The sequence below is a fragment of the Salvelinus sp. IW2-2015 genome, linkage group LG36, assembly GCF_002910315.2.
Source record: "Salvelinus sp. IW2-2015 linkage group LG36, ASM291031v2, whole genome shotgun sequence".
Classification (NCBI taxonomy): Eukaryota; Metazoa; Chordata; class Actinopteri; order Salmoniformes; family Salmonidae; genus Salvelinus; species Salvelinus sp. IW2-2015.
Window position 1 is genome coordinate 3,732,925 of NC_036875.1, and position 25,121 is coordinate 3,758,045.

The 25,121-nt window shown below is 43.4% G+C and overlaps 1 protein-coding gene across 1 annotated transcript in view; it reads left to right on the forward strand.

The window, feature by feature from the left end:
- Positions 1–25,121, forward strand: part of nalcn (sodium leak channel, non-selective) — a 277,249-nt gene that overhangs the window by 217,992 nt on the left and 34,136 nt on the right. The window contains exons 18-26 of the mRNA XM_070437767.1: positions 3,851–3,987; positions 4,570–4,711; positions 5,123–5,196; positions 15,156–15,257; positions 15,449–15,518; positions 16,392–16,483; positions 16,793–16,915; positions 20,954–21,007; positions 21,658–21,778. Coding sequence (XP_070293868.1) covers positions 3,851–3,987; positions 4,570–4,711; positions 5,123–5,196; positions 15,156–15,257; positions 15,449–15,518; positions 16,392–16,483; positions 16,793–16,915; positions 20,954–21,007; positions 21,658–21,778 — 915 coding nt within the window. The remainder of the gene's footprint in view (positions 1–3,850; positions 3,988–4,569; positions 4,712–5,122; positions 5,197–15,155; positions 15,258–15,448; positions 15,519–16,391; positions 16,484–16,792; positions 16,916–20,953; positions 21,008–21,657; positions 21,779–25,121) is intronic.

A 25,121-nucleotide genomic window follows, 5' to 3' on the forward strand; every position in this document is an offset into this window, starting at 1 on the left:
CCACTGAGCTTGGCTCATTGATTAAGTCTGCGGGACCAGGGAGCTCCAAACTAACCCCATTTTGAAACAATACACTGTGTGTGTATGTGCGGGTGCACGTTCGCTTGTGTATGTGTGTGCATGCTTGTGTGTGTGTCTGTGTGTATGCACAAAAATGCACTGGACTGTTACAGAATACTGCAGCATTTCTGGAAGTTTCTCTTAGTAAACTTGACCACTTTTAGAAGTTTGTTGAACAACCCTTGAGTGCCTTGAGGTTGAGTTACACTATATATATACACAAGTTTGTGGACATCCCTTCAAATTAGTGGATTTGGCTATTTCAGCCACACTCGTATGCTGACAGGTGTATAAAATTGAGCACACAGCCATGCAATCTCCATAGGGGAACATTGACAGTAGAATAGCCTTATTGAAGAGCTCAGTGACTTCAACATGGCATCGTCATAAGATGATGCCTTTCCAACAAGTTTCAGCATGACAATGACCTCACAAAGCGAGATCCATACAGAAATGGTTTGACGAGATCGGTGTGGAAGAACTTGACTGGTCTGCACAGAGCCCTGACCTCAACCCCAATACATCCCTTCGGGATTAATTGGAACGCCGACTGCAAGCCAGGCCTAATCCCCCAACATAAGTGCCCAACCTCACTAATGCTCTTGTGGCTGAATGGAAGCAAGTCCCCACACCAATGTTCTAACATCTAGTGAAAAGCCTTCCCAGAAGAGTGGAGGCTGTTATAGGAGCAAAGGGGGACCAACTCCATATTAATGCCAATGATTTTGGAATGAGATGTTCCGACGAGCAGGTGTGCACATACTTTTGGTCATGCAGTGTATGTTCTCATGTCACCGAATTTAGCATTCTTGGAAACATTGAATTTGTGACATATGGCAGAATTTACACAAGTAACAGGTCAATCAATCAACCAATGAATTGTCTCAACTGTGTGTGTGATTGTCTGTGTAGTTGGTGCCATTGGTTCTGGCCTTTTGCCAATAACATATTCCATTTTCACTCTGCACTAGAGCAAACTCTACACGAGGTGCACTACAGTACAGTACAGGCTGTATGTAGCACAGTGAGAAGGTATGGAGCCACCCCTGTTTTCTTGACAAGGTATTGATGAGAGGGATCAATGGTATTCCCTTTTAGCTCAAACACTGCTAGCCACAGAGATCCTAATCCATTTTAATATGTAATTCTATGCTCCCAGGCCCATAGGCTTCCATCCGACTAAGAGAACCTATCTTAGATCCATGCAAAACCAGGTAGTTCCACCAAACACCAATGAACTTGAGGATCGGAATACTTCCTCTGTCTGTCTTTATCTCTCCTTACCTTCTGGTAGTCTTATTAGGAAGGAGGTGTGGGTGCCTGTGTGTGTGTGTGTGTTGTCGGTGCGTGTATGTGTGGTATGTGTGTGTGTGTGTGTGTGTGTGTGTGTGTGTGTGTGTGTGTGTGTGTGTGTGTGTGTGTGTGTGCAATAATTATCATTGCACCACACAACTTCTGCAATAACCGCAGGGCTAAAGCAGACATTTTACAGTACCAAGTTAAAATCAGGCAGAAGGTGTGATAGACAGACAAACAGAGAGAGAGATAGACAGACAAGCAGAGACAAACGGATACACACACACACGCACAAATAAGACAGTGGTGGATGCTGTTTTTATGCCCAGAATGATAAGCGCTCATTCACCGTCCAACCAAACTTGCTTGACCTCCAGTCTCCCAGACAGAAGAATTCCACTCATGGAATTTTTATCAGCTTCTCTCTTATGGAATTAAATTAATGTCTATTGATACAATTTCCCCCATTCATTTGTAATGTTTTTTTTATTTGGCTGGTCTGTACTTCCTTGTGCAGGCTTGTGTGTGCATACATATTTTGTTCAGTGTGGCTTCTTGCATAAGCCATTCCAATATAATCTGTTTTTCTTTTTCCTTTTCATTGCTTCCTTCATTCTTCTTTTTTCAAACGTAAGTAGGTTTTCACAGATTGGTTTGTAGGAGTGCGTGCGTGCGTGCGTGCGTGCGTGCGTGCGTGTGTACTCTCAGCCCCAAACCAAAACCCTCCAAAACCCACTTCATCAAAGTTGAACACCACCAAGCTGTAGAAGTATTGCGTGTGCGTGTGTGTGTTAGTGTGTGTGTGTGTGTGTGTGTGTGCCTGCAAGAGTGTGGCTGCCATCTACAGGCAGAACTGTACAACTGCACCCTGACACCACAGAGAAATTCCACTCTTGGTAGAAGCTGCCCCAAACCACAGATCTAGGATCAGTTTACCCTCCCCAATCAGAACCTTATACAACATTGCCCTTAGATCAGTGTCTGGGGGAACTTAATCAGTCTCCAGAAGTCCCACCCATCGTATGCCACAATAACACTAAAGTTCTTCACAAAAATGATTTGAATGCATTTAAATGGTTTGAAACTTGTCTGCCTGTTGAACACACATCCTCAGCCTTCTATAGGAATTTAACGACTGCATAGGACTATGTTTTGGATGACTGGCTGCGAATGCTTATTGAATTGTTTTATTTCTGCCTTTTCTATTCCAGACATTCTGAAATTCACTAAAGCATCCCATGTATGTAACTTTAGTCTTTTTTGAAAAGTGAAAGACTAAAGTTACATACATGGGATGCTTTAGTGAATTTCAGAATGTCTGGAATAGAAAAGGCAGAAATAAAACAATTCAATAAGCATTCGCAGCCAGTCATCCAAAACATAGTCCTATGCAGTCGTTAAATTCCTATAGAAGGCTGAGGATGTGTGTTCAACAGGCAGACAAGTTTCAAACCATTTAAATGCATTCAATTCATTTTTGTGAAGAACATCCATTCTCTACCTACATTTAATCTTTCCTTTTTCAATCATTGATCTTGACCATAATATGCTAATACAAGTTCATGAAAGGCATGTGAAAGTATGTCAATTCTCACTATATTGTATTAATGGCACTTACTAGTTGCCAAACATGATGTGATGCTTTATTGTAGAAGTATAAAATACAGACTTAGTGTGAAATGCATTTGATATTGTTTTTTATAATCTTAAATCAGTCACCTGAAAAGGCTTGAATGGGACATGGGAATGGAAGATATATGGTGCATTGTCACCTAAGACCAGATCTGGGACCTGTCGTTATAGGAGACAAGTCAGGGACCAGCTGTTAGGAAAAGCCACTTACACAGTAGCACTTACACAGTAGGCTGTTTTTCCAACACAGATTAAGTCCTGGATTAAAAGCACTCTCTAGAGCCAGACATCTATGTTCCCATCCCTCACCTTTGTCTTACCCATGGATCATTGTATTTCTCAACTGTTGTGGAAAACTACCATACCATTTCTCTAAACATATAATAGCTATAAGAACGTGTAAATCCTCTCCGAGTGAAGTATATTTCTCTGTCTCTCTATGACAAATCAAAGTGTACTGTATCCCGCTCTCCTTTTACTGCAAAGTCACTATCCCTCTCGCCTGAGCTACATGAGATGTCAGTCTCGCTCTGTAGCTGTGAGTCTACTATTTTTCTCCGCAGCTAAATCCACTCTTTCCTTCTCTCACTCCATCCTTCTCTCCAAGTGAAGTGTGTTCCCCTCTCTGTATGGCAAAGTGAAGTGTCCCGCATCCCATTCTCCCTTTACCGCAAAGTCACTATCTCTCCCTCCACTATCCCTCTCGTCTGAGCTGAATGAGATGTCAATCTCTCTCTCTGCAGCTGAGTCTACTCTCTCCCTCTTTGCAGACCACTTTCCCTCTCTCTATCCCTATGCCAAGTCTACTTATTTCCCCCGTCTCCGTCCCTAAATCTAATTTCCATTCTCTCTCTTCCTGTAGCTGAAGCAAAGTGAGGCGAACGCAGATACCAAAGAGAAGCTGCCCCTACGTCTAAGGATCTTTGAGAAGTTTCCTAATCGCCCCCAAATGGTCAAGATCTCCAAGCTGCCTTCTGATTTCACTGTGCCCAGAATCAGGTACCCTAACTGGGATACATCAGGGGGACACAAGAAAGGACAGAACTTCTCTGACCTGGGTTCAGGTCAACACATTCTTTATAGTTTAAGATTAGTTTCAAGTGTTATTAGTTGTATGTACGGGGTACACATCGTCCAACGAAATGCTTACTTGCATGTTCCTGGTCGGTAATGCAATCCTTCTCGTTTGTCATGTCTCTCTCCCTCAGAAAAGGGCAAGTTGGTTTATGATAGCCTCCAACACTTCCAATTTTGTCTCTGCGGTTTCTCTGAAATACTGTATCACCACAAAAACCCCTTGGTAGGTTTTCAATCCACAATAATAGCAGCTAGCAGCCACCCTGTATAGGACTATAATTAGGGCATTTCCTCATAGTAGAAGCCTTGTTTCTACAGGTTGGAATACTGAACTGTAACCCTTTTAGGATGATGCAATACGATGATACAGCAATACGTTTCATGTTTAAGAAGCTGATTAGTGCACAGCTGGGCCCTACCCTCTCGCAGACCTCCCTCTCTCTCTAGCCCATTCACTTTGTCACAATAACCAGTCGGTCCGGAATGTGTTTCTGTGTGTGACAGGGAGAGTTTCATGAAGCAGTTCATCGATCGGCAGCAGCAGGACACCAGCTGTCTGTTCCGCCGCCTTCCTTCTGCATCCTCCTCTTCCTGTGACCATTCCAAGCGATCCGCCATAGAAGACAACAAATACATCGACCAGAAGGTATACACACATGCACGCAAACACACAGTCGCGCACGCGCACACACACAAACACACACTCCAACAATCCACAACTAAAACATGAACCAGAAGCCAGAAGGTACACACACTGTCTCTCTCTCTCACATACACACCATATGCACGCAGGCATACACACTCCACCACGCTTCACAACAAGTACATTGACCTTAAGCCAGAAGGTACACACAATCGTTCTGCCTCTCATACACACACACACACACAAAAAAAACATAGTGTTTACCATAGTGATAACACAACGTTTTATCTGACGGTTGGAGGGCGATCAATACAATATGGGGATGTTTGCTTGCTGCTAGATGAAATGTGTTTGTATTTGATAACACTTTTCAAATTTCTCAAACAATTAGTCTGTAACATCTGTTCTACAAAGCTCCGCAGGTCAATATTCAGCATCAGAGCTCGCAACCTCCTGGAGAAGGAAACTACTATCAATAAAATTCTCCGGTAAGAATGATTCATTCATATCCACACCACCAACACCACAAGTCGTTCTGTTTAGGTGACAGAAACATCAGATCGACTATGGCAGTTAGGTCATACCAGAAATATGTTTTTATTTTCCTAACATTCAGTTCCAAGTCTTGAGTGCATACTGTATAGTTTTGGAAGCGTCAAGAATCACCTCGCTATATCCAAGGACACTATTTGTACTATTTTCTACATTGTAGAATAATAGTGAAGACATCATGACTATGAAATAACACATGCAGAATCATGTAGTAACCAACAAAGTAGACACCCTTTGCCTTGATGACAGTTTTGCACACTCTTGGCAATTCCCATTATAACAACCGAGTTTCATCTTAGCGACTGTCTTAAACAACAGTCCAAACAACATGTATGCTTGTTAGAACGCAACATTTATTATGACATTTAATGGCAAATCTCTATGGAATCCTAGTCTCTCGTGATTGAAGTCTGTATCTTTGGTGCTAACATTAGCAATGCTAGCTAGGCAGCCAACCATGCTGCATCTGAAATAGTGGTTTCAACAATAACAGCCAAATACAGACACTCGTTGACGCGCGCGAGCAGTGTGGGCGCAATGATTGAATAACATGTATGTGTTACTCTTAATGATCGACTATGAAAAGCCAACTGACATTTACTCCTGATTATTTTTTGACCATGCTGGTCATTTATGAACATTTGAACATCTTGGCCATGTTCTGTTATAATCTCCACCCGGCACAGCCAGAAGAGGACTGGCCACCCCTCATAGCCTGGTTCCTCTCTATGTTTCTTCCTAGGTTTTGGCCTTTCAATTTTTCACAGACAGATTATTTCACTTATAATTCACTGTATCACAATTCCAGTGGGTCAGAAGTTTACATACACTAAGTTGACTGTGCCTTTAAACAGCTTGGAAAATTCCAGAAAATAATGTCATGACTTTAGAAGCTTCTGATAGGCTAATTGACATAATTTGAGTCAATTAGAGGTGTACCTGTGGATGTATTTCAAGGGCTACCTTCAAACTCAGTGCCTCTTTGCTTGACATCATGGGAAAATCAAAAGAAATCAGCGAACACCTCAAAAAAAAAATATAGACCTCCACAAGTCTGGTTCATCCTTGGGAGCAATTTCCAAACGCCTGAAGGTACCACGTTCATCTGTACAAACAATAGTACACAAGTATAAACACCATGGGACCACGCAGCCCTCTTACCGCTCAGGAAGGAGACGCGTTCTTTCTCCTAGAGATGAACGTACTTTGATGAGAAAAGTGCAAATCAATCCCAGAACCACAGCAAAGGACCTTGTGAAGATGCTGGAGGAAACAGGTACAAAGTATCTATATCCACAGTAAATTGAGTCCTATATCGACATAACCTGAAAGGCCGATCAGCAAGGAAGAAGCCACTGCTCCAAAACCGCCATAAAAAAGCCGGTTTGCAACTGCACATAGGGACAAAGATCGTACTTTTTGGAGAAATGTCCTCTGGTCTGAAGAAACAAAAATTGAACTGTTTGGCCATAATGACCATCGTTATGTTTGGAGGAAAAAGGGGGATGCTCGCAAGCCGAAGAACACCATCCCAACCATGACGCACGGGGGTGGTAGCATCATATGGTGGGGGTGCTTTGCTGCAGGAGGGACTGGTGCACTTCACAAAATAGATGGCATCGTGAGTTAGGAAAATTATGTGGATATATTGAAGCAACATCTCAAGACATCAGTCAGGAAGTTAAAGCTTGGTTGCAAATGGGTCTTCTAAGTAGACAATGACCCCAAGCATACTTCCAAAGTTGTGGGAAAATGGCTTAAGGACAACAAAGTCAAGGTATTGGAGTGGCCATCACAAAGCCCGACCTCAATCCCATAGAAAATGTTGGGGCAGAACTGAAAAAGCATGTGCGAGCAAGGAGGCCTACAAACCTGACTCAACAAACATCCAAGATGGCGTAGAAGTGTAGACGTGTATTTTTTAGTGCTCTCGTGCACATTGTATTTTTTCGTACTTCTTGTATATATATATATATTTTTTTTTTTCTATCTCTTTTCGATTTTCAATTCGATTATACCTTCCGGTAACCTACCTCACCCAATGTGGTACGGAATCGCTATCATTTTTTATCTTTGGAACACATCCACGAACCCCCAGTAGCTAACCAGCTACAAGCTACCAGCTACAAGCTACTTAGCCATTTTTAACCGATGCTAGCAGCTTTTACTTTCGGCACAGACACCAGCCCGGTTATAGCCTGGATATTACTCACCAATTTAACAGCATCGGACTGTCTCTCGACAACAACGCCGGATCCCTGCCGTAATCCCTGAGCCACTACTTCTGATCCTACAGCTAGCCTGCAGCTAACGCAGCTAGCACAGCTAGTGCCACTGCTACGAAGCTAGCATCAGTTAGCAAACACAATTCACAATCACAACCTCTCTCTCGCCATCCGGCCTGGATTCTCTGTTCGACACGTCCACATTGGTCTGCAGACGAATACCCATCCGCTGTACCCTCAACCGGCCTCCGTCTGAGCAGACCCCTTCGTCTGAGCAGGACTACCCCCCCGGGCTACTAACTTTAAACACCGCGTGCTAGCTTAGCCGGCGACTTCCCTGCTCCATCTACGGCTGCCCCCTGGACACTATGATCACCTGGCTACATAGCTGATGCCTGCCGGACTGTCCATTAATTTACGGCTACCATTTCTGTTTACTTGTGTTTTATCTGTCGGCTCTGTGTTTTAACTCAGGCTCTGTGTGTAGTTAATCCGACCCTCTCTGCCTAGTCGTCGCCATTTTTACCTGCTGTGCGTGTTAGCTGACTAGCTGCTGTTATCTCACCTGTTGTTTTAGCTAGCTCTCCCAATCAAGACTGCAATCACTTTATGCTTACTGTATGTCTCTGCCAAATACAATATGCCTTGTATACTGTTGTTCAGGCTAGTTATCATAGTTATCATTGTTTTGGTTTGCAATGACCCCGTAGTTCCACTCTCCGTACCTCTGATACCCCTTCGTCCCACCTCCACACATGCGGTGACCTCACCCATTGAGACCAGCATGTCCAGAGATACAACCTCTCTTATCATCACCCAGTGCCTGGGCTTGCCCCGCTGTTACCCGTGCCCCACCATACCCCTGTCTGCACATTATGCCCAGAATCTATTCTACCCGGCCATAAATCTGCTCCTTTATTCCTTGTCTCCAACGCTCTAGGCGACCAGTTTTGATAGCCTTTAGCCGCACCCTCATCCTACTACTCCTCTGTTCCTCGGGTGATGTGGTTAACCCAGGCCCTGCATGTCCCCAGGCACCCTCATTTGTTGACCTTCTGTGATCGAAAAAAGCCTTGGCCTCATGCATGTCAACATCAGAAGCCTCCTCCCTAAGTTTTCTACTCCACCACTTTAGCACACTCTGCCAACCCTGATGTCCTTGCCGTGTCTGAATCCTGGCTAGGAAGGGCACCAAAAATTCTGAGATTTCCATACCCAACTATAACACTTTCCGTCAGTTGCAATCTACTGCAGAGATAGCCTGCAAAGTTCTGTCATACTTTCCAGGTCTATGCCCAAACAGTCGAACTTCTAATTTTAAAAATTAATCTCTCCAGAATAGCTACTCTCTCACTGTTGCCGCCTGCTACCGACCCCCTCAGCTCCCAGCTGTGCCCTGGACACCATCTGTGAATTGATCGCTCCCCATCTAGCTTCAGAGTTTTGTTCTGTTAGGTGACCTAAACTGGGATATGCTTAACACCCCGGCAGTCCTACAATCTAAGCTAGATGCCCTCAATCTCACACAAATCATCAAGGAACCTACCAGGTACAACTCTAAATCCGTCAGCATGGGCACCCTAATAGACATTATCCTGACCAACCTGCCCTCCAAATACACCGCTGCTGTCTTCAATCAAGATCTCAGCGATCACTGCCTCATTGCCTGTATCCGCTGCGGTCCGCGGTCAAACGACCACCCCTCATCACTATCAAACGCTCCCTAAAACACTTCTGCGAGCAGGCCTTTCTAATCGACCTGGCCCGGGTACCCTGGATGGATATTGACCTCATCCCGTCAGTTGAGGATGCCTGGTCATTCTTTAAAAGTTACTTCCTCACCATATTAGACAAGCATGCTCCGTTCAAAAAATGCAGAACTAAGAACAGATATAGCCCTTGGTTCACTCCAGACCTGACTGCCCTCGACCAGCCACAAAAACATCCTGTGGCGAACTGCAATAGCATCGAAGAGCCCACGCGATATGCAACTGTTCAGGGAAGTCAGGAACCAATACACGCAGTCAGTCAGGAAAGCAAAGGCCAGCTTTTTCAAGCAGAAATTTGCATCCTGTAGCTCTAACTCCAAAAAGTTCTGGGATACTGTAAAGTCCATGGAGAACAAGAGCACCTCCTCCCAGCTGCCCACTGCACTGAGGCTAGGTAACACGGTCACCACCGATAAATCCGTGATGATCGAAGACTTCAACAAGCATTTCTCAATGGCTGGCCATGCCTTTCTCCTGGCGACTCCAACCTTGGCCAACAGCCCCCCCCCCCCCGCTGCTACTCGCCCAAGCCTCCCCAGCTTCTCCTTACCCAAATCCAGATAGCAGATGTTCTGAAAGAGCTGGAAAACCTGGACCCATACAAATCAGCTGGGCTTGACAATCTGGACCCCCTATTTCTGAAACTGTCCGCCGCCATTGTCGCACCCCCTATTAACCAGCCTGTTCAACCTCTCCTCGTTATCATCTGAGATCCCAAGGATTGGAAAGCTGCCGCGGTCATCCCCCTCTTCAAAGGGGAGACACCCTGGACCCAAACTGTTACAGACCTATATCCATCCTGCCCTGCCTATCTAAGGTCTTCGAAAGCCAAGTCAACAAAACAGATCACTGACCATCTCGAATCCCACCGTACCTTCTCCGCTGTGCAATCCGGTTTCCGAGCCGGTCACGGTGCACTTCAGCCACGCTCAAGGTACTAAATGATATCATAACCGGCATCGATAAAAGACAGTACTGTGCTGCCGTCTTCATCGACCTGGCAAAAGGCTTTCGCCTCTGTCAATCACCATATTCTTATCGGCAGACTCAGTAGCCTCGGTTTTTCTAATGACTGCCTTGCCTGGTTCACCAACTACTTTGCAGACAGAGTTCAGTGCGTCAAATCGGAAGGCATGCTGTCCGGCCTCTGGCAGTCTCTATGGGGGACCACAGGGTTCAATTCTCGGGCCGACTCTCTCTGTATATATCAATGATGTTGCTCTTGCTGCGGGCGATTCCCTGATCCACCTCTACACAGACGACACCATTCTGTATACTTCTGGCCCTTCTTTGGACACTGTGATAACCAACCTCCAAACGAGCTTCAATGCCATTCAACACTCCTTCCGTTGCCTCCAACTGCTCTTAAACGCTAGTAAAACCAAATGCATGCTCTTCAACCGTTCGCTGCTGCACCCGCACGCCCGACTAGCATCACCACCCTGGACGGTTCTGACCTAGAATATGTGGACATCTATAAGTACCTAGGTGTCTGGCTAGACTGCAAACTCTCCTTCCAGACTCATATCACACATCTCCAATCCAAAATCAGATCTAGAGTCGGCTTTCTATTTCGCAACAGAGCCTCCTTCACTCACGCCGCCAAACTCACCCTAGTGAAACTGACTATCCTACCGATCTCGACTTCGGCGATGTCATCTACAAAATGGCTTCCAATACTCTACTCAGCAAACTGGATGCAGTTTATCACAGTGCCATCCGTTTTGTTACTAAAGCACCTTATTCGACCCACCACTGCGACCTGTATGCCCTAGTCGGCTGGCCCTCGCTACATGTTCGCCGGTCAGACCCACTGCCCAGGTCATCTACAAGGCTATGCTAGGTAAAGTGCCGCCTTATCTCAGTTCACTGGTCACGATGGCTACACCCACCCGTAGCACGCGCTCTAGCAGGTGTATCTCACTGATCATCCCTAAAGCCAAAACCTCATTTGGACGCCTTTCCTTCCAGTTCTCTGTGCCTGCGACTGGAACGAATTGCAAAAATCTCTGAAGTTGAGACTTTTATCTCCCTCAACAACTTTAAACATCTGCTATCCGAGCAGCTAACCGATCGCTGCAGCTGTACATAGTCCATCGTATATAGCCCACCCAATTTACCTACCTCACCCTCCCCATACTGCTTTTTATTTCCTTTTCTGCTTTTTTTGCACACCAGTATCTCTACTTGCACATGATCATCTGATGATTTACCACTCCAGTGTTAATCTGCTAAATTGTAATTATCGATTTATTGCCTACCTCCTCATGCCTTTTGCACACATTGTATATAGATTCTCTTTTTCTTTTTTCTACCATGTTATTGACTTGTTTATGTTTACTCCATGTGTAACTCTGTGTTGTTGTCTGTTCACACTGCTATGCTTTATCTTGGCCAGGTCGCAGTTGCAAATGAGAACTGTTCTCAACTAGCCTACCTGGTTAAATAAAGTGAAATAAAAAAAATAAAAAATAAATCACCGACCATTTACACCAGCTCTGTCAGGAGGAATGGGCCAAAATTCACCCAACTTACTGTGGGAAGCTTGTGGAAGGCCAAACTGTACAGACCTATATCCATCCTGCCCTGCCTTTCCAAAGTCTCCGATAGCCAAGTGAACAAACAGATCACCGACCATTTCGAATCCCACCATACTTCTCCGCTAAGCAATCTGGTTCAGAGCTGGTCACGGGTGCACCTCAGCCACGCTCAAGGTCCTAAACGATATCATAACCGCCATCGAAAAAAGACAGTACTGTGCAGCCGTCTTCATCGACCTGGCCAAGGCTTTCGACTCTGTCAATCACCGTATTCTTATCGGCAGACTCAACTGCCTTGGATTCTCAAATGACTGCCTCGCCTAGTTCACCAACTACTTCTCAGATAGAGTTCAGTATGTCAAATCGGAGGGCCTGTTGTCCGGACCTCTGGCAGTCTCTATGGGGGTGCCACAGGGTTACATTTTCGGACCGACTCTTTTCTCTGTATACATCAAGGATGTTGCTCTTGTTGCGGGTGATTCTTTGATCCACCTCTACGCAGACGACACCATTCTGTATACATCTGGCCCTTCTTTGGACACTGTGTTAAGAAACCTCCAAACAAGCTTCAACGCCATACAACACTCCTTCCGTGGCTCCAACTGCTTTTAAATGCAACCGATCGCTACACGTTCTGACTTAGAATATGTGGACAACTATAAGTACCTAGGTGTCTGGCTAGACTGTAAACTCTCCTTCCAGACTCACATTAAGCATCTCCAATCCAAAGTTAAATCTAGAATTGTCTTCCTATTTCCCAACAAAGCCTCCTTCACTCATGCTGCCAAACATACCCTCGTAAAACTGACTATCCTACCGGTCCTCGACTTCGGCGATGTCATTTACAAAATAGCCTCCAACACTCTTCTCAGCAAATTGGATGCAGTCTATCACAGTGCCATCCGTTTTGTCACCAAATCCCCATATATCACCCACCATTGCGACCTGTATGCTCTCGTTGGCTGCTCCTCGCTACATATTCGTCGCCAAACCCACTGGCTCCAGGTCATCTATAAGTCTTTGCTAGGTAAAGCTCCGCCTTATCTTAGCTCACTGGTCACCATAGCAGCACCCACCCATAGCACGCGCTCCAGCAGCTATATTTCACTGGTCATCCTCAAAGCCAACACCTCCTTTGGCTGCCTTTCCTTCCAGTTCTCTGCTGCCAATGACTTGAACGAATTGCAAAAATCACTGAAGTTGGAGACTTATATCTCCCTCAATAACTTTAAGCGTCAGCTGTCAGAGCAGCTTACCGATCGCTGCAGCTGTACACAGCCCATCTGTAAATAGACCATCCAACCAACTACCTAGCTCATCCCCATATTTGCTCTTTTGTACACCAGTATTTCTACTTGCACATCCTATTCTGCACATATATCACTCCAGTGCAAATTGCTAAATTGTAATTACTTCGCCACTATTGGCCTATTTGTTGCCTTACTTCATTTTTACACTGTGTATACAGATTTTTTCTATTGTGTTGTTGACTGTATGTTTGTTTATCCCATGTGTAGCTCTGTGTTGTTGTTTTTGTCGCACTACTTTGCTTTATCTTGGCCAGGACGCAGTTGTAAATGAGAACTTGTTCTCAACTGGCCTACCTGGTTAAAAAAAGGTGAAATAACAAAAATGAAAAATAAATACAATGTAGTATTGTTTTATCTAAAAATGTTTGTTTCACTGAGTAGAATTGTTCTCCCTTCATCCTCTGAGGAGCCTCCACCGCAGTCAGTAGACATTAAATCATAATATTACACTAACTGTGAAGGACATCACTAAATACTTCATAATAACAACCTAAATGTTAAATGTGCGAGTTACTGCCCTCAAAATGGCACATTTCTATGATTTGCAATGTTAAAAAACATTAATAAATGAGAACAATATTTTTGTGAACCAATGTTTCATTTTGGAAGATACATGATCTGGGGAAGGGCAATACAGTGCCTGATTTCATAGACAGACTCTTTTTAGAACTTAAATTCCTGTCAAACAACACATCTTTCTCAACATTCAACCTTCATAGAAATGTGTTGAGTGAGATACTCCTTTAAAGGTATTCATCAATGTTAAATACACCTTCATGAATGTGCTGTGAATGCTTCATCTATGCTGATAATAGTTGTGTCATGTATGCAACCTTTAAAGAAAGTGTTACGAAATAGTTTTTGTATTTCCACTGGTTTTCTGTATCAATTGCCATTATAGAAAAATAGTGTATTACGTCTGATGTTCTTATTCCCAAGGACACCCATCCTGAGGAGAGACCCACAAATTGAAAAGCCTGATTTAACCCGCTGATATCACAAATGAAATTCTGAGTCATAGGAAACACAGCAGAGCATTGCCATTATTTCTCTGGCACGCATTACCTTCACAAACATGCACACAGCCATGTACACACATGGCTTGTACCAAACAGCGTATGCTAAATGGATACGTTCAGGGCCAACTACTGAAAAGCGCTCCATCCCCAGTGTCCAACACCATATACAGCAAGAACGCAGGTCTTGTACATTCACAAGCACGTGTACTCACGCACGGGCACACACACACACAGACACACACACACTCCTGACAGATTCACCTGTGTGATCTAGTAATTGGATGATTAAACATCTGTCACGGCGGTAGATTAGCCAGACTAGTGTGCGTGTGTGTGTGTGTGCGTGCGTGCGTGTGTTCCTTCCTCTCTTTCTCCTCAGCTGCCAAACAGACACTAGATCTGAAGTCATCACACGTATCGTCTGGCCCGCCCACCCTCTCTCTCTCTCTCTATCTTTCTCACTCACACGCTCCTTCTCGCACACTCACAAGCAACACACAGACACACACACACTGCTGAAGTCCAGTTAGTCATTAGCCGGGTTCTGGAACATGACTCTGCAATTACCTCACATAAACAGGATGTCCTAATCGCCAGAGTAGCTAATATAGAATGATAATGTGAATAGGGCCTGCTTTGGATGAATAGCCTGTTTGACTGCTGAGGGGAGGGAGAGAAGTGTATTTCCATGGATATTCTTCATGTTTTGCTGTCAAAGTACCCAACCTGACACACAACACACATCACCGGCTGGGACTGCCCCTGGAGCATTTAGCGTTTAAGTGCCTTGTTCAAGTGCACAATGGCGGTATGAAGTATATGGGATATTGAAGTCGTTAACTCTCCAGGTGCCAGCTCACTCCCTGCAGATTTCGCCCCTGTCGGTTCAGGGATTCGAACCGGCAACACCTCCTCTTCCATCCGTTCTCTTTAACTTCGAGGCCCCGTCACTCTTTATTTCTGGTCTATTTTGACTGCGTTGTGTGTATCTGGACTGTGCTGTGAATGTGTCTCCTGTTCGGTGTGTTTCAGGGCTTGTACCAGACAGCGTATGCTGAGTGGATCCTTCGAGGGCCAACCACTGAAAGAGCGCTCCATCCTCAGTGTCCAACACCATATACGCCAAGAACGCAGGTCTTGTACACACACAAGCCCGTATACTCACGCACGGGCACACACACACACGCACGCACACGCACACTGATGTACATGCAAAAACAGGCAAGCATGTACACCATGCGCATATATACACACACACACAATCTCACACCAATGGTATATTTCAAAGCTCTGTCTTAACCTTTGACCCTGTGCTCTCTCTCCAGGTCTCTGAGACATGGCTCCACTAGTCAGAGGATCAGCAGAGGAAAGTCCCTGGAGACACTCACACAAGATGTGAGAAACCCACACACACACACACACACACACGCACTGTTAGGAATGGAGGTATTTAATGCTTAGTTGAACAGGACACTTCCATTTCCACATCCCATCCCTAGGGGGCAACAGCCCAGGGCCAGATGCTTGGCGAGCACCAGTAAGACTTGATCAGTGATATCGGTGTACTTGCTGTTTACCTACACTATTCTGTAAAAAGAACATACATGACTTTTCCTGCAGGCACAAAATCCTCTCACAGGCTCTCAAATTAGAATATTTAACTGCCTGCTGATTGGCCATCAATGGGCTTCAAATTGTTGGGTGGGTTAGGCCACCAGAACATTCACACATGCCCCAATCAGCAAGAAGTTGTCTGGAGTTCACGAGGCCGTGGAAGTGAAGTCCACACAGTTTCAATGTTATTACTTCAAACTGATATCGGTTTCGAGAAAATGCAACTGCTATCGTTTTCCATATTGGTGACCATCACTAATAATTACTTTGTGTATGTATGTGGGTGTGGTGTGGGTGATTGGCATTTTACCCTTTTGTCATGGCATGCATTTTTGTTTCTTTTTGTACATATTATTATTTTGTCACCATGAACATTGCATGCTGCTTTGGCTGGCCGACTAGCGAGAGTCAGAGCAGAGATCGCACTGGCACCCGGTAAGTACACTACCACCCTAGGACATGCATTCAACACCGTTCCACTCACTCTTACTTTCACGTCTCATACACGCAGTTATATCAGGTTATGGACCAGGTAGTCAGGCCAGGACCCCTAGACATAGCAAAATGTGACATATTTGTAGGCTGGCTAGATGGTTTCGTTAACACATACACACACTCGCACACACCCTGACCCTTCTTTCCTCTCCCTTGTAGCATTCCAGTACAGTGCGTTATCGTAACGCCCAGCGAGAAGATAGTGAGATCAAGATGATCCAGGAGAAAAAGGAGCAGGCCGAGATGAAGCGGTATACACACACACACAAACTCTCTCACACACACGCACGCACGCACACACACACACACACATATTTTCACACTTTCAGCAACTTAAGTCCTTTGCTCCACCCTTGAACCTTTGAAGTTTGCTTCATTATTTGTTTGACAAAATACCCTGCATTTTAAGGACAGAATGAAATGATCATGTCTTCGTTTCCTGTGTTACCTTATGTGTTGTTATCATTGTGTCCGTTTACATTTTGTGTGTGTGCGTGCGTACGTGTTTGTGTGTACGCACGTGCGTGTGTAACTTTGTTTGTGCGTGTGTGTGTGAGCAGGAAGGTCCAGGAAGAGGAACTGAGGGAGAACCATCCTTACTTTGACAAACCTCTCTTCATTGTGGGGAGAGAGCACCGCTTCAGAAACTTCTGTAGGACTGTAGTGCGGGCACGCTTCAATGCGTAAGTTAAGACAATTGCTTGCCCTGAGGCTGTAGACCAGAGGAGAACGACTGTCCCCTCCCAATGAAGCCACAGAAGTTCAAGGCAGACCACGGTACTGCAGGCATTATTTGCAGAAAACAGGTTCCCCCATTATACTGAATAGAAAAATGGCACTCTCTGTGGTCAATCATTGTATAAATAAATCAAATTTCCTAGACAATCATGGTGCCAATAATTGTTTCTATTACACCAGATGGTCCTTGAACTGACTATTTTTCAATCGCACACAGAAAGAGTTAAAAGGATAATTGAGTTGCTAATGGCAGCCTGCAGTACCCTGGTCGGACTTCAACTTGAGTTGCTCAATAAGAGGGTCACTTCCTGGAGTAGCTCAAACTGCGTGTGTTATGTCTCCATGAGACGCCATCTTAACCGACTTCCTTTGGCTTCAATGCTCTATTAATGGACTATCTATTCAAATGACTATCTGCATTGACCCTTTTATTTAATGGATTATTTTTGCACCGATCTTCTAATCTAACCCTCTATTGATCTAACACACACACACACAGAAGTCAGCTCAGACAGATCTAGCTCAGAGAGGCCCACCTCGTCAGCAGCAGATTTTTTATTTAAAATGGAAAATGAATGTGTTCGTGCATCGTATCGAACCAAATCGATGAATTCTCCAATCAAACCGAATCGCACCGAATCGTTTCAAACCAATACGCATCATTCCTGTATCATATCGTAGCTCCCTTTATTTAGATACGTATCGAATCGTCTTGAAAGCGGGAAAAAGCATATCACTACTAGTCACCTTACCCCTGTACAGCAATCAATCAAATGTATTTATAAAGCTTTTTCATCAGCAGTTGTCACAAAGTGCTTGTACAGAAACCCTATAGGAGAAAGCCCTGCCTCCAGTTGTTTGCTTAGAAATTCTAGGAACAAAAGGAGGCCTGCGTCTCGTGACCGTACCGTGCGTGTAGGTATGTACGGCAGGACCAAATTGGCGAGATAGGTAGGAGTAAGTCCATGTAATGCTTTGTAGCTTAGCAGTAAAACCTTGAAATGAGTCCTAGGCTTAACATAAAGCCAGTGTAGAGAGGCTAGCACTGGATTAATATTATAAACATTTTTGGTTCTAGTCAAGATTCTAGCAGCCGTATTTAGCACTAGCTGAAGTTTATTTAGTGCCTTATCCGGGTAGCCGGAGAGTACAGTAGTCTTAATGTTGACGTGGCAAAAGTATGGATTCGCTTTTCTGCATAATTTTTTGACAAAAAGTTTCAGATTTTTGCGATGTTACTTAAATGGAAAAAAGCTGCCTATAAGTTTGTCAAAAGAGAGATCAGGGTCCAGAGTAACACCGAGATCCTTCACAGTTTTATTTGAGACGACTGTACAACCATCAAGATTTGTCAGATCCGACAGAAGATCTCTTTGTTTATTTGGTCCTAGAACCAGAATCTCTGTTTTGTCTGAGTTTAAAGTAAAACATTTGCCTCCATCCACTTCATTATATCTGAAACAGGCTTCCAGGGTAGGCAATTTTGGGGCTTCACCATGTTTCTTCGAAATGTACAGCTGTGTGTCGTCTGCAGAGCAGTGAAAGTTGACATTGTGTTTTTCCAATTTACATCACCAAGATGTAGCATACAGTGCCTTGGAAAAGTATTCATACCCCTTGACTTATTCCACATTTGTTGTGTTACAGCCTGAATTCAAAATGGATTAAATAGATTTTTGTCTTTCACCATCTACACACAGTACTCCATAATGACAAAGTGAAAACATGGTTTTAGAAAAATAAAAAATTTGAAAATGAAATACAGAAATATCTCATTTACATAGGTATTCACACAGTCAATAAATGTTAGAATCACCTCACTTATGTCGTGTCTTTGCACTTAGAAACATATTTGGCAGCAATTACAGCTGTGAGTATTCTTGGGTAAGTCTCTAAGAGCTTTCCTCACGTGGATTGTACAATATTTGCACATTATTATTAAACAAATTCTTCAAGCTCTGTCAAGTTGGTTGTTGATCATAGCTAGACAGCCATTTTCAACTCTTGCAATAGAGTGTCATGCCGATTTAGGTCAAAACTGTAACTAGGTCACTCAGGAACATTCAATATTGTCTTGGTCAGCAACTCCAGTGTATATTTGACCTTGTGTTTTAGGTTATTGTCCTGCTAAAAGGTGACATTTTCTACCAATGTCTGTTGGAAAGCAGACTGAACCAGATTTTCCTCTAGCGTTTTGCCTGTGCTTAACTCTATTCCTTTTCTTTTTATCCTAAAAACTCCCCAGTCCTTAACGATTACAAGCATACCCATAACATCATACAACCACCATGCTTGAAAATATGAAGAGTGGTACTCACTGATGTGTTGTTTTGGATTTGCCCCAAACATAACACTTTTTTATTCCGACATGAAGTTAATTTCTTTGCCGTTTTAGTGCCATATTGCAAACAGGATGCATTTTTTTGGAATATGTTTCATTCTGTACAGGCTTCCTTCTTTTCACTCTGTCTTTCAGGTTAGTATTGTGGATTATCTACAATGTTGTTGATCCATCCTCAGTTTTATCCTATCACAGCCATTACATTATGTAACTGTTTTAAAGTCACCATTGGCCTCATGGTGAAATCCCTGAGCGGTTTCCTTCCTCTCCGGCAACTGAGTTAGGAAGGACTCCTGTATCTTTGTAGTGACTGGGTGTATTGATACACCACCCAAAGTGTAATTAATAACAATACAATGCTTAAAGGGATATTCAATGCCTGCTTTATTTTGATTTTGACCCATTAAGTAAATTCTTACTGACTGAATTCATTAAGGCTTGCCATAACGAAGAGGTTAAATACTTAACGACTAAAGACATTTTAGCTTTTCATTTTTAATTAATTTGTCAACATTTAAAAAAAACATAATTCCACTTTGACATTATGGGGTATTGTGTGTAGGCCAGTGACACACAATCTTAATTTAATCCATTATAAATTCATGCTGTAACACAACAAAATGTGGAAAAAGTTAAGGGGTGTGAATACTTTCTGAATGCACTGTATATAGTGAAAACAATAGTGGTCCTGGAACGGAACCTTGAGGAACACCGAAACGTACCATTGTTTTGTCAGGAGGACAAAACGTCCACAGAGACAAACTGATATCTTTCTGACAGATAGGATCTAAACTAGGCAAGAACTTGTCTGCATAGACCAATTAGGGTATCCAGTCTCTCCAAAAGAATGTGGTAATCAATGGTATGAAAGTGCCACTAAGGTCTAGGAGCATGAGGAAAGACACAGAGCCTTGGTCTGATGCCATTAAAATGGCATATCTACCCTTACCACTCCAGTATCCCTGCACATGTATATATGGTCTTGGCGCTGACCCTGTATATAGTTTACTTACTATATACAGGTTTGTGTTCTTTTTATTTATATTTATTGTACATTTTTGTTCTACTTTACATTATTTTGTAGTACCACTGTTATTGATTACTGCATTGTTGGGAAAGAGCTTGCAAGAAGGCATTTCACTGTACTCGTGCACATGACAAAACAACTTTAAACTTGGGAAGCTATTGAGTCTGTACACAGGAATGAATGGTGTCATGTGATCGACGGCTTTGTCCATTCATATATACATTCATTGCTGTAGACTCACAGGGTGTCTAACATCTAAGGGCAAGCCAATCACAGGCTATGACTGCAATAGCATGTTAAACCCTCACAATGTCTTCGGATGAGTTGTAATAAGTTTAGCCCTTGTTAAATCCAGTTAGGAGGACTTGCATGTCAGCAAAATAATTGATGAGAGGAGGGGTGCGCACCAACCAAGGCAGAAGTGTCCAAGAACGAGGCTCTACCAATGAAAAACATTCATATTTACTATAGCTCAAGGCATACTATTACTTTGTTAATACCCATTTATTCTGTGCTGCAATGAGACGCGCTACCCAAACTGTTTTAGCAACACATGCTATGAAAAATGAAATATAATCTGTTTTCATGTCTATGTGTTTGTCCATTTTTGTCCAGATCCAAAACAGATCCTGTAACAGGAGCGGTGAACTCCAAATACCACCAGCTTTAGTAAGTCTTCTACTCCCATTGTTGATGGGTAAATATAGCATAATCGGGTTGTTTCTCTTATTTCGTCTTGTTATTTATCTAAAAAAACAATACCAATCTCTTATGAGGGATGAAGATTGCAAAACCAAAAAGTGGTGAAATGGGTTTTTAACGTTGCTTTAAACTGATTGGAGTTCTGCCTAGGTTCCCAGGCTCCAGCTCTCTGAAAAGAGATAAATTCATTTCTATCTGGGCGCCAGGGGACTTTCATAAAGATCTAGCTGGGATGGTGCTGTAGGGATGCAGTGCGGTCGGATACATGCGCATGCACGAGCACAAACACACACAATGCACGCATTAGCATACAGACACATAACACAAACTATGCATATGTGCAACAACGCCGAACACACACACGCAGGCATGCACACTCAATCACAGTCCGTAGATGATCCCACTCATTATGGAGTCTGTGTGTGTGGTTTTCTAAGTCACATTATTTCATCAGAACTGAAACAAAGTAGCATGGCCCACTTATAACTCACACTGCAGTGATGGGTCTACTAAGGATCTGCATGTGTTCATTCCTTACTAAACTAGTGTGTGCTTATGCCTGTGTATGTATGTGTGTCTGTGTGTGTTTGTGCCTGTGTGTGTTCTTTCTTCCTCAGTGATCTCCTGGGGCTGGTTACCTATCTGGACTGGGTGATGATCGTAGTGACCATCTGCTCCTGTATCTCCATGATGTTTGAGTCTCCTTTCACCAGGGTCATGCATGTACCCACTCTACAGGTAACTGACATACTGTAGCTGCCATCCATGTCCACCGCGCAACACACACACACACACTCACTGCGTACTGTGTCGACCAGTGGTCACCAACCTTTTCTGAGTCGAGATCACTTTCACGGTCAAAAAGCAAGCCGAGATCTACCGCACAGAATTATTTTAACCTAATAAAAACGGTTATTTAGGAATGAGATTTGTGCAGTAGGCCTAGCCTGCGAATATTGTTCTCCTCAGACCATATTATATTTCAAAACACCGGCTTTGATAACAAAATAGAGCAGTTGGTTTAGCACTTGCGAGGCATAGCTGAGCATAAATTTAAATAATTTGCTAATAATTTGATTTTTGATTTTACTGGACTGATGGTACCTGCATCTGATGGTCATTGTGCTGGGAGCTTAAACAAAAAAACGATGTGAAATCATGACGTCAGTGATCTTCAGGTTGGAAAGTCGGAGCTCTAGAAAGATGACAGAGTTTCCGAGTTGGATGAACGTTCAAAACTATTTTTTCCCAGTCGGATCTCGTTTTTTACTGAGTTCCTAGTTGTTTTGAACACAGCATTAGTCTCAGCGGAGGGAGCGAGAGAGCAGCAAGAGGGTCCGCCTCCTTCCTTCCCTCCGGTGAGACTGACCAGAGACACCGTCTTCTACCTGATGGCGAAACTCGAGTTGCATCTGCCTCATTGCACAAATTCATGTTGTTCCTATGACCAAAGAAAGTTAAATATTCCTCGATATTAAAATAAACACGACGAGCTGCTAATAATAATACAAGTTCATTGCAGCTGCAGCGCGAGTGGGGAAAAGAGCGTTTTATGTTTTGTAAGTGTTGAGTAAAAACATTGTTGACAGTGCTGAATAAACTTAGACATGAACTGACTCATAAAAACAGCAGCTCTTTGCTGTATTCTATAACACTCTCTCTCAGTAATAAACCAGAAAGAGTGACTAAATCATTCAATATGGTTACTGGGCTATCTGATCATAATCTGACACTTATAGCCAGAAAGCTGTCTAAGAGCAGGTTTAACCTCTCTACTGTTAGAAAGCCGGATCAACTAAGAATACCTAAGAGTGAATTAAACTATTTTGAAAATGCAATTAAGGGAATTAACTGGAATGATCTCTTGTCCTATACAGACGTGGAAGCTGATAGTCAGGTTTCTATCCACAATCCAGACTACAATAAATGGTTTCCTAAAGAAAATCAAATCCAAACCTGGCCAAAAGAGCACTCTTCCTTGGCTAAATGGAGAAATCTGGAAATTGATGAAAGAACGAGATTATGCTCTAGAAATAGCCCTGAGATCCAAATTAGAGCATGACAGACGTAGGTTTACCATGTTGAGAAATAAGGTGATGAAAGAAATCAGACAGGCCAAGGCAAACTTTTTTATTAACATAATTGGTGAAGCAAAGGGAAATTCTAAATTGATCTGGGAGAATCTAAAAAAGTTAACAGGGAAAGACCATAGTAACACTGCAAAAAGACTAGAAATCATGGTGAATAACAATCTAACACAGGATGCAGTCGAAATAGCAATAGCCTTCAATTCCTACTTTATTGACTCTGTCAGGGTACTGACACAGAACCCCTCCACTTGTTTCTTGGGCTCAGTGCTAGTAAATGACACTCAACCTGTCTTCATCATAAGGGAGGTTTCTGAGTCAAAGGTGAACAAGGTGATTAGCTCACTAAAGAACTCTAAAGCCAAAGATGTGTTTGGGCTGGACTCTACCTTTCTTAAAAACTACAAAGAGTCACTTTCATTGGCCCCATTACTAAGGTCACCAACACATCTATTGGTCTCGGGGTGTTTCCAAGGGTATGGAAGTCGGCCATAATAACGGCAATCTTTAAATCGGGCGACCCTGCTGACGTGAGTAACTACAGGCCCATTAGTATACTACCTGTGGTGTCAAAGGTTGTTGAAAAGTGTGTAGCAGAACAACTGATTGCCCACCTCAACAACAGCCCCTTCACATTACACTCCATGCAGTTTGGCTTCAGAGCGAAACACTCCACAGAAACGGCCAACTGCTTTCTTCTGGAAAATGTGAAGTCCAAGATGGACAATTGGGGCTGTGTTTCTGGACCTAAGGAAGGCTTTTGATACTGTTAACCATGAGATTCTCATCACAAAATTGTCCAAGTTCAACTTTTCCCCCGATGCCTTGAGATAGATGAAATCACACCTTGAAGGCAGAACTCAGTGTGTCAGAGTGAGCAATGAGCTGTCGCCCACTCTTAGCTATGATGTGGGCGTGCCCCAAGGGTCAATACTGGGGCCCTTCCTGTTCAGCCTGTACATTAATGATCTGCCTTCTGTCTGTACTGGGTCTGAAGTTCAAATGTATGCAGATGATACAGTGATATATGTGCATGCAAAGAGCAAACAACAGAGCTGCACAATAACTCACTACTGTAATGGTCCAGGTTACAAAGTGGCTCAGTGACTCATGTTTGCATCTCAATGTGAAAAAAACTGTTTGCATGTTCTTCACAAAGAGGGCAACAGATGCTACTGAGACAGATGCCTATGTGTCAGGGGAGAAGCTCCAGGTGGTATCTGATTTTAATTACCTTGGCATCATACTTGATTCCAACCTCTTTTTTAAAAAGCATGTGAAAAAGGTAATTCAGATAACCAAATTCAACCTAGCTAATTTCCGATTTATACGAAATTGTTTGACTACATAGGTAGCAAAACTGTACTTCAAATCTATGATACTACCCCACTTAACATACTGCTTGACTAGTTGGGCCCAAGCTTGCTGTACAACATTAAAACCTATTCAGTCTGTCTACAAACAGGCTCTCAAAGTGCTTGATAGGAAGCCCAAAAGCCATCATCACTGTTACATCCTCAGAAAGCATGAGCTCCTGAGTTGGGAAATCTTGTGCAATACACCGACGCATGTCTTGTATTCAAGATCCTAAATGGCCTGGCTTCCCCTCCACTCAGTATTTTTGTTAAACAGAAAACCCAAACATATGGCAGCAGATCCACAAGGTCTGCCATGAGAGGTGACTGTATAGTTCCCTTAAGGAAAAGCACCTTTAGTAAATCCGCTTTCTCTGTGAGAACTTCCCATGTCTGGAATACATTGCCAGGAGACACACATAACTGCACCATATATCACACTTTCACAAAATGCATGAAGACATGGCTAAAGGTCAATCAGATTTGTGAACATAATCCCTAGCTGTGTATTGCCGCTTTCCATGTTGTCTGTTGTCTGTAGCTTGTGAGATGTGGAAACTTTGTTGCTTTTACGAATTTTGTCTTGATGCTTTTTGTTCTATGTTGCTCTGTCTGTATGCTACGTCTTGCTTGTCCTAT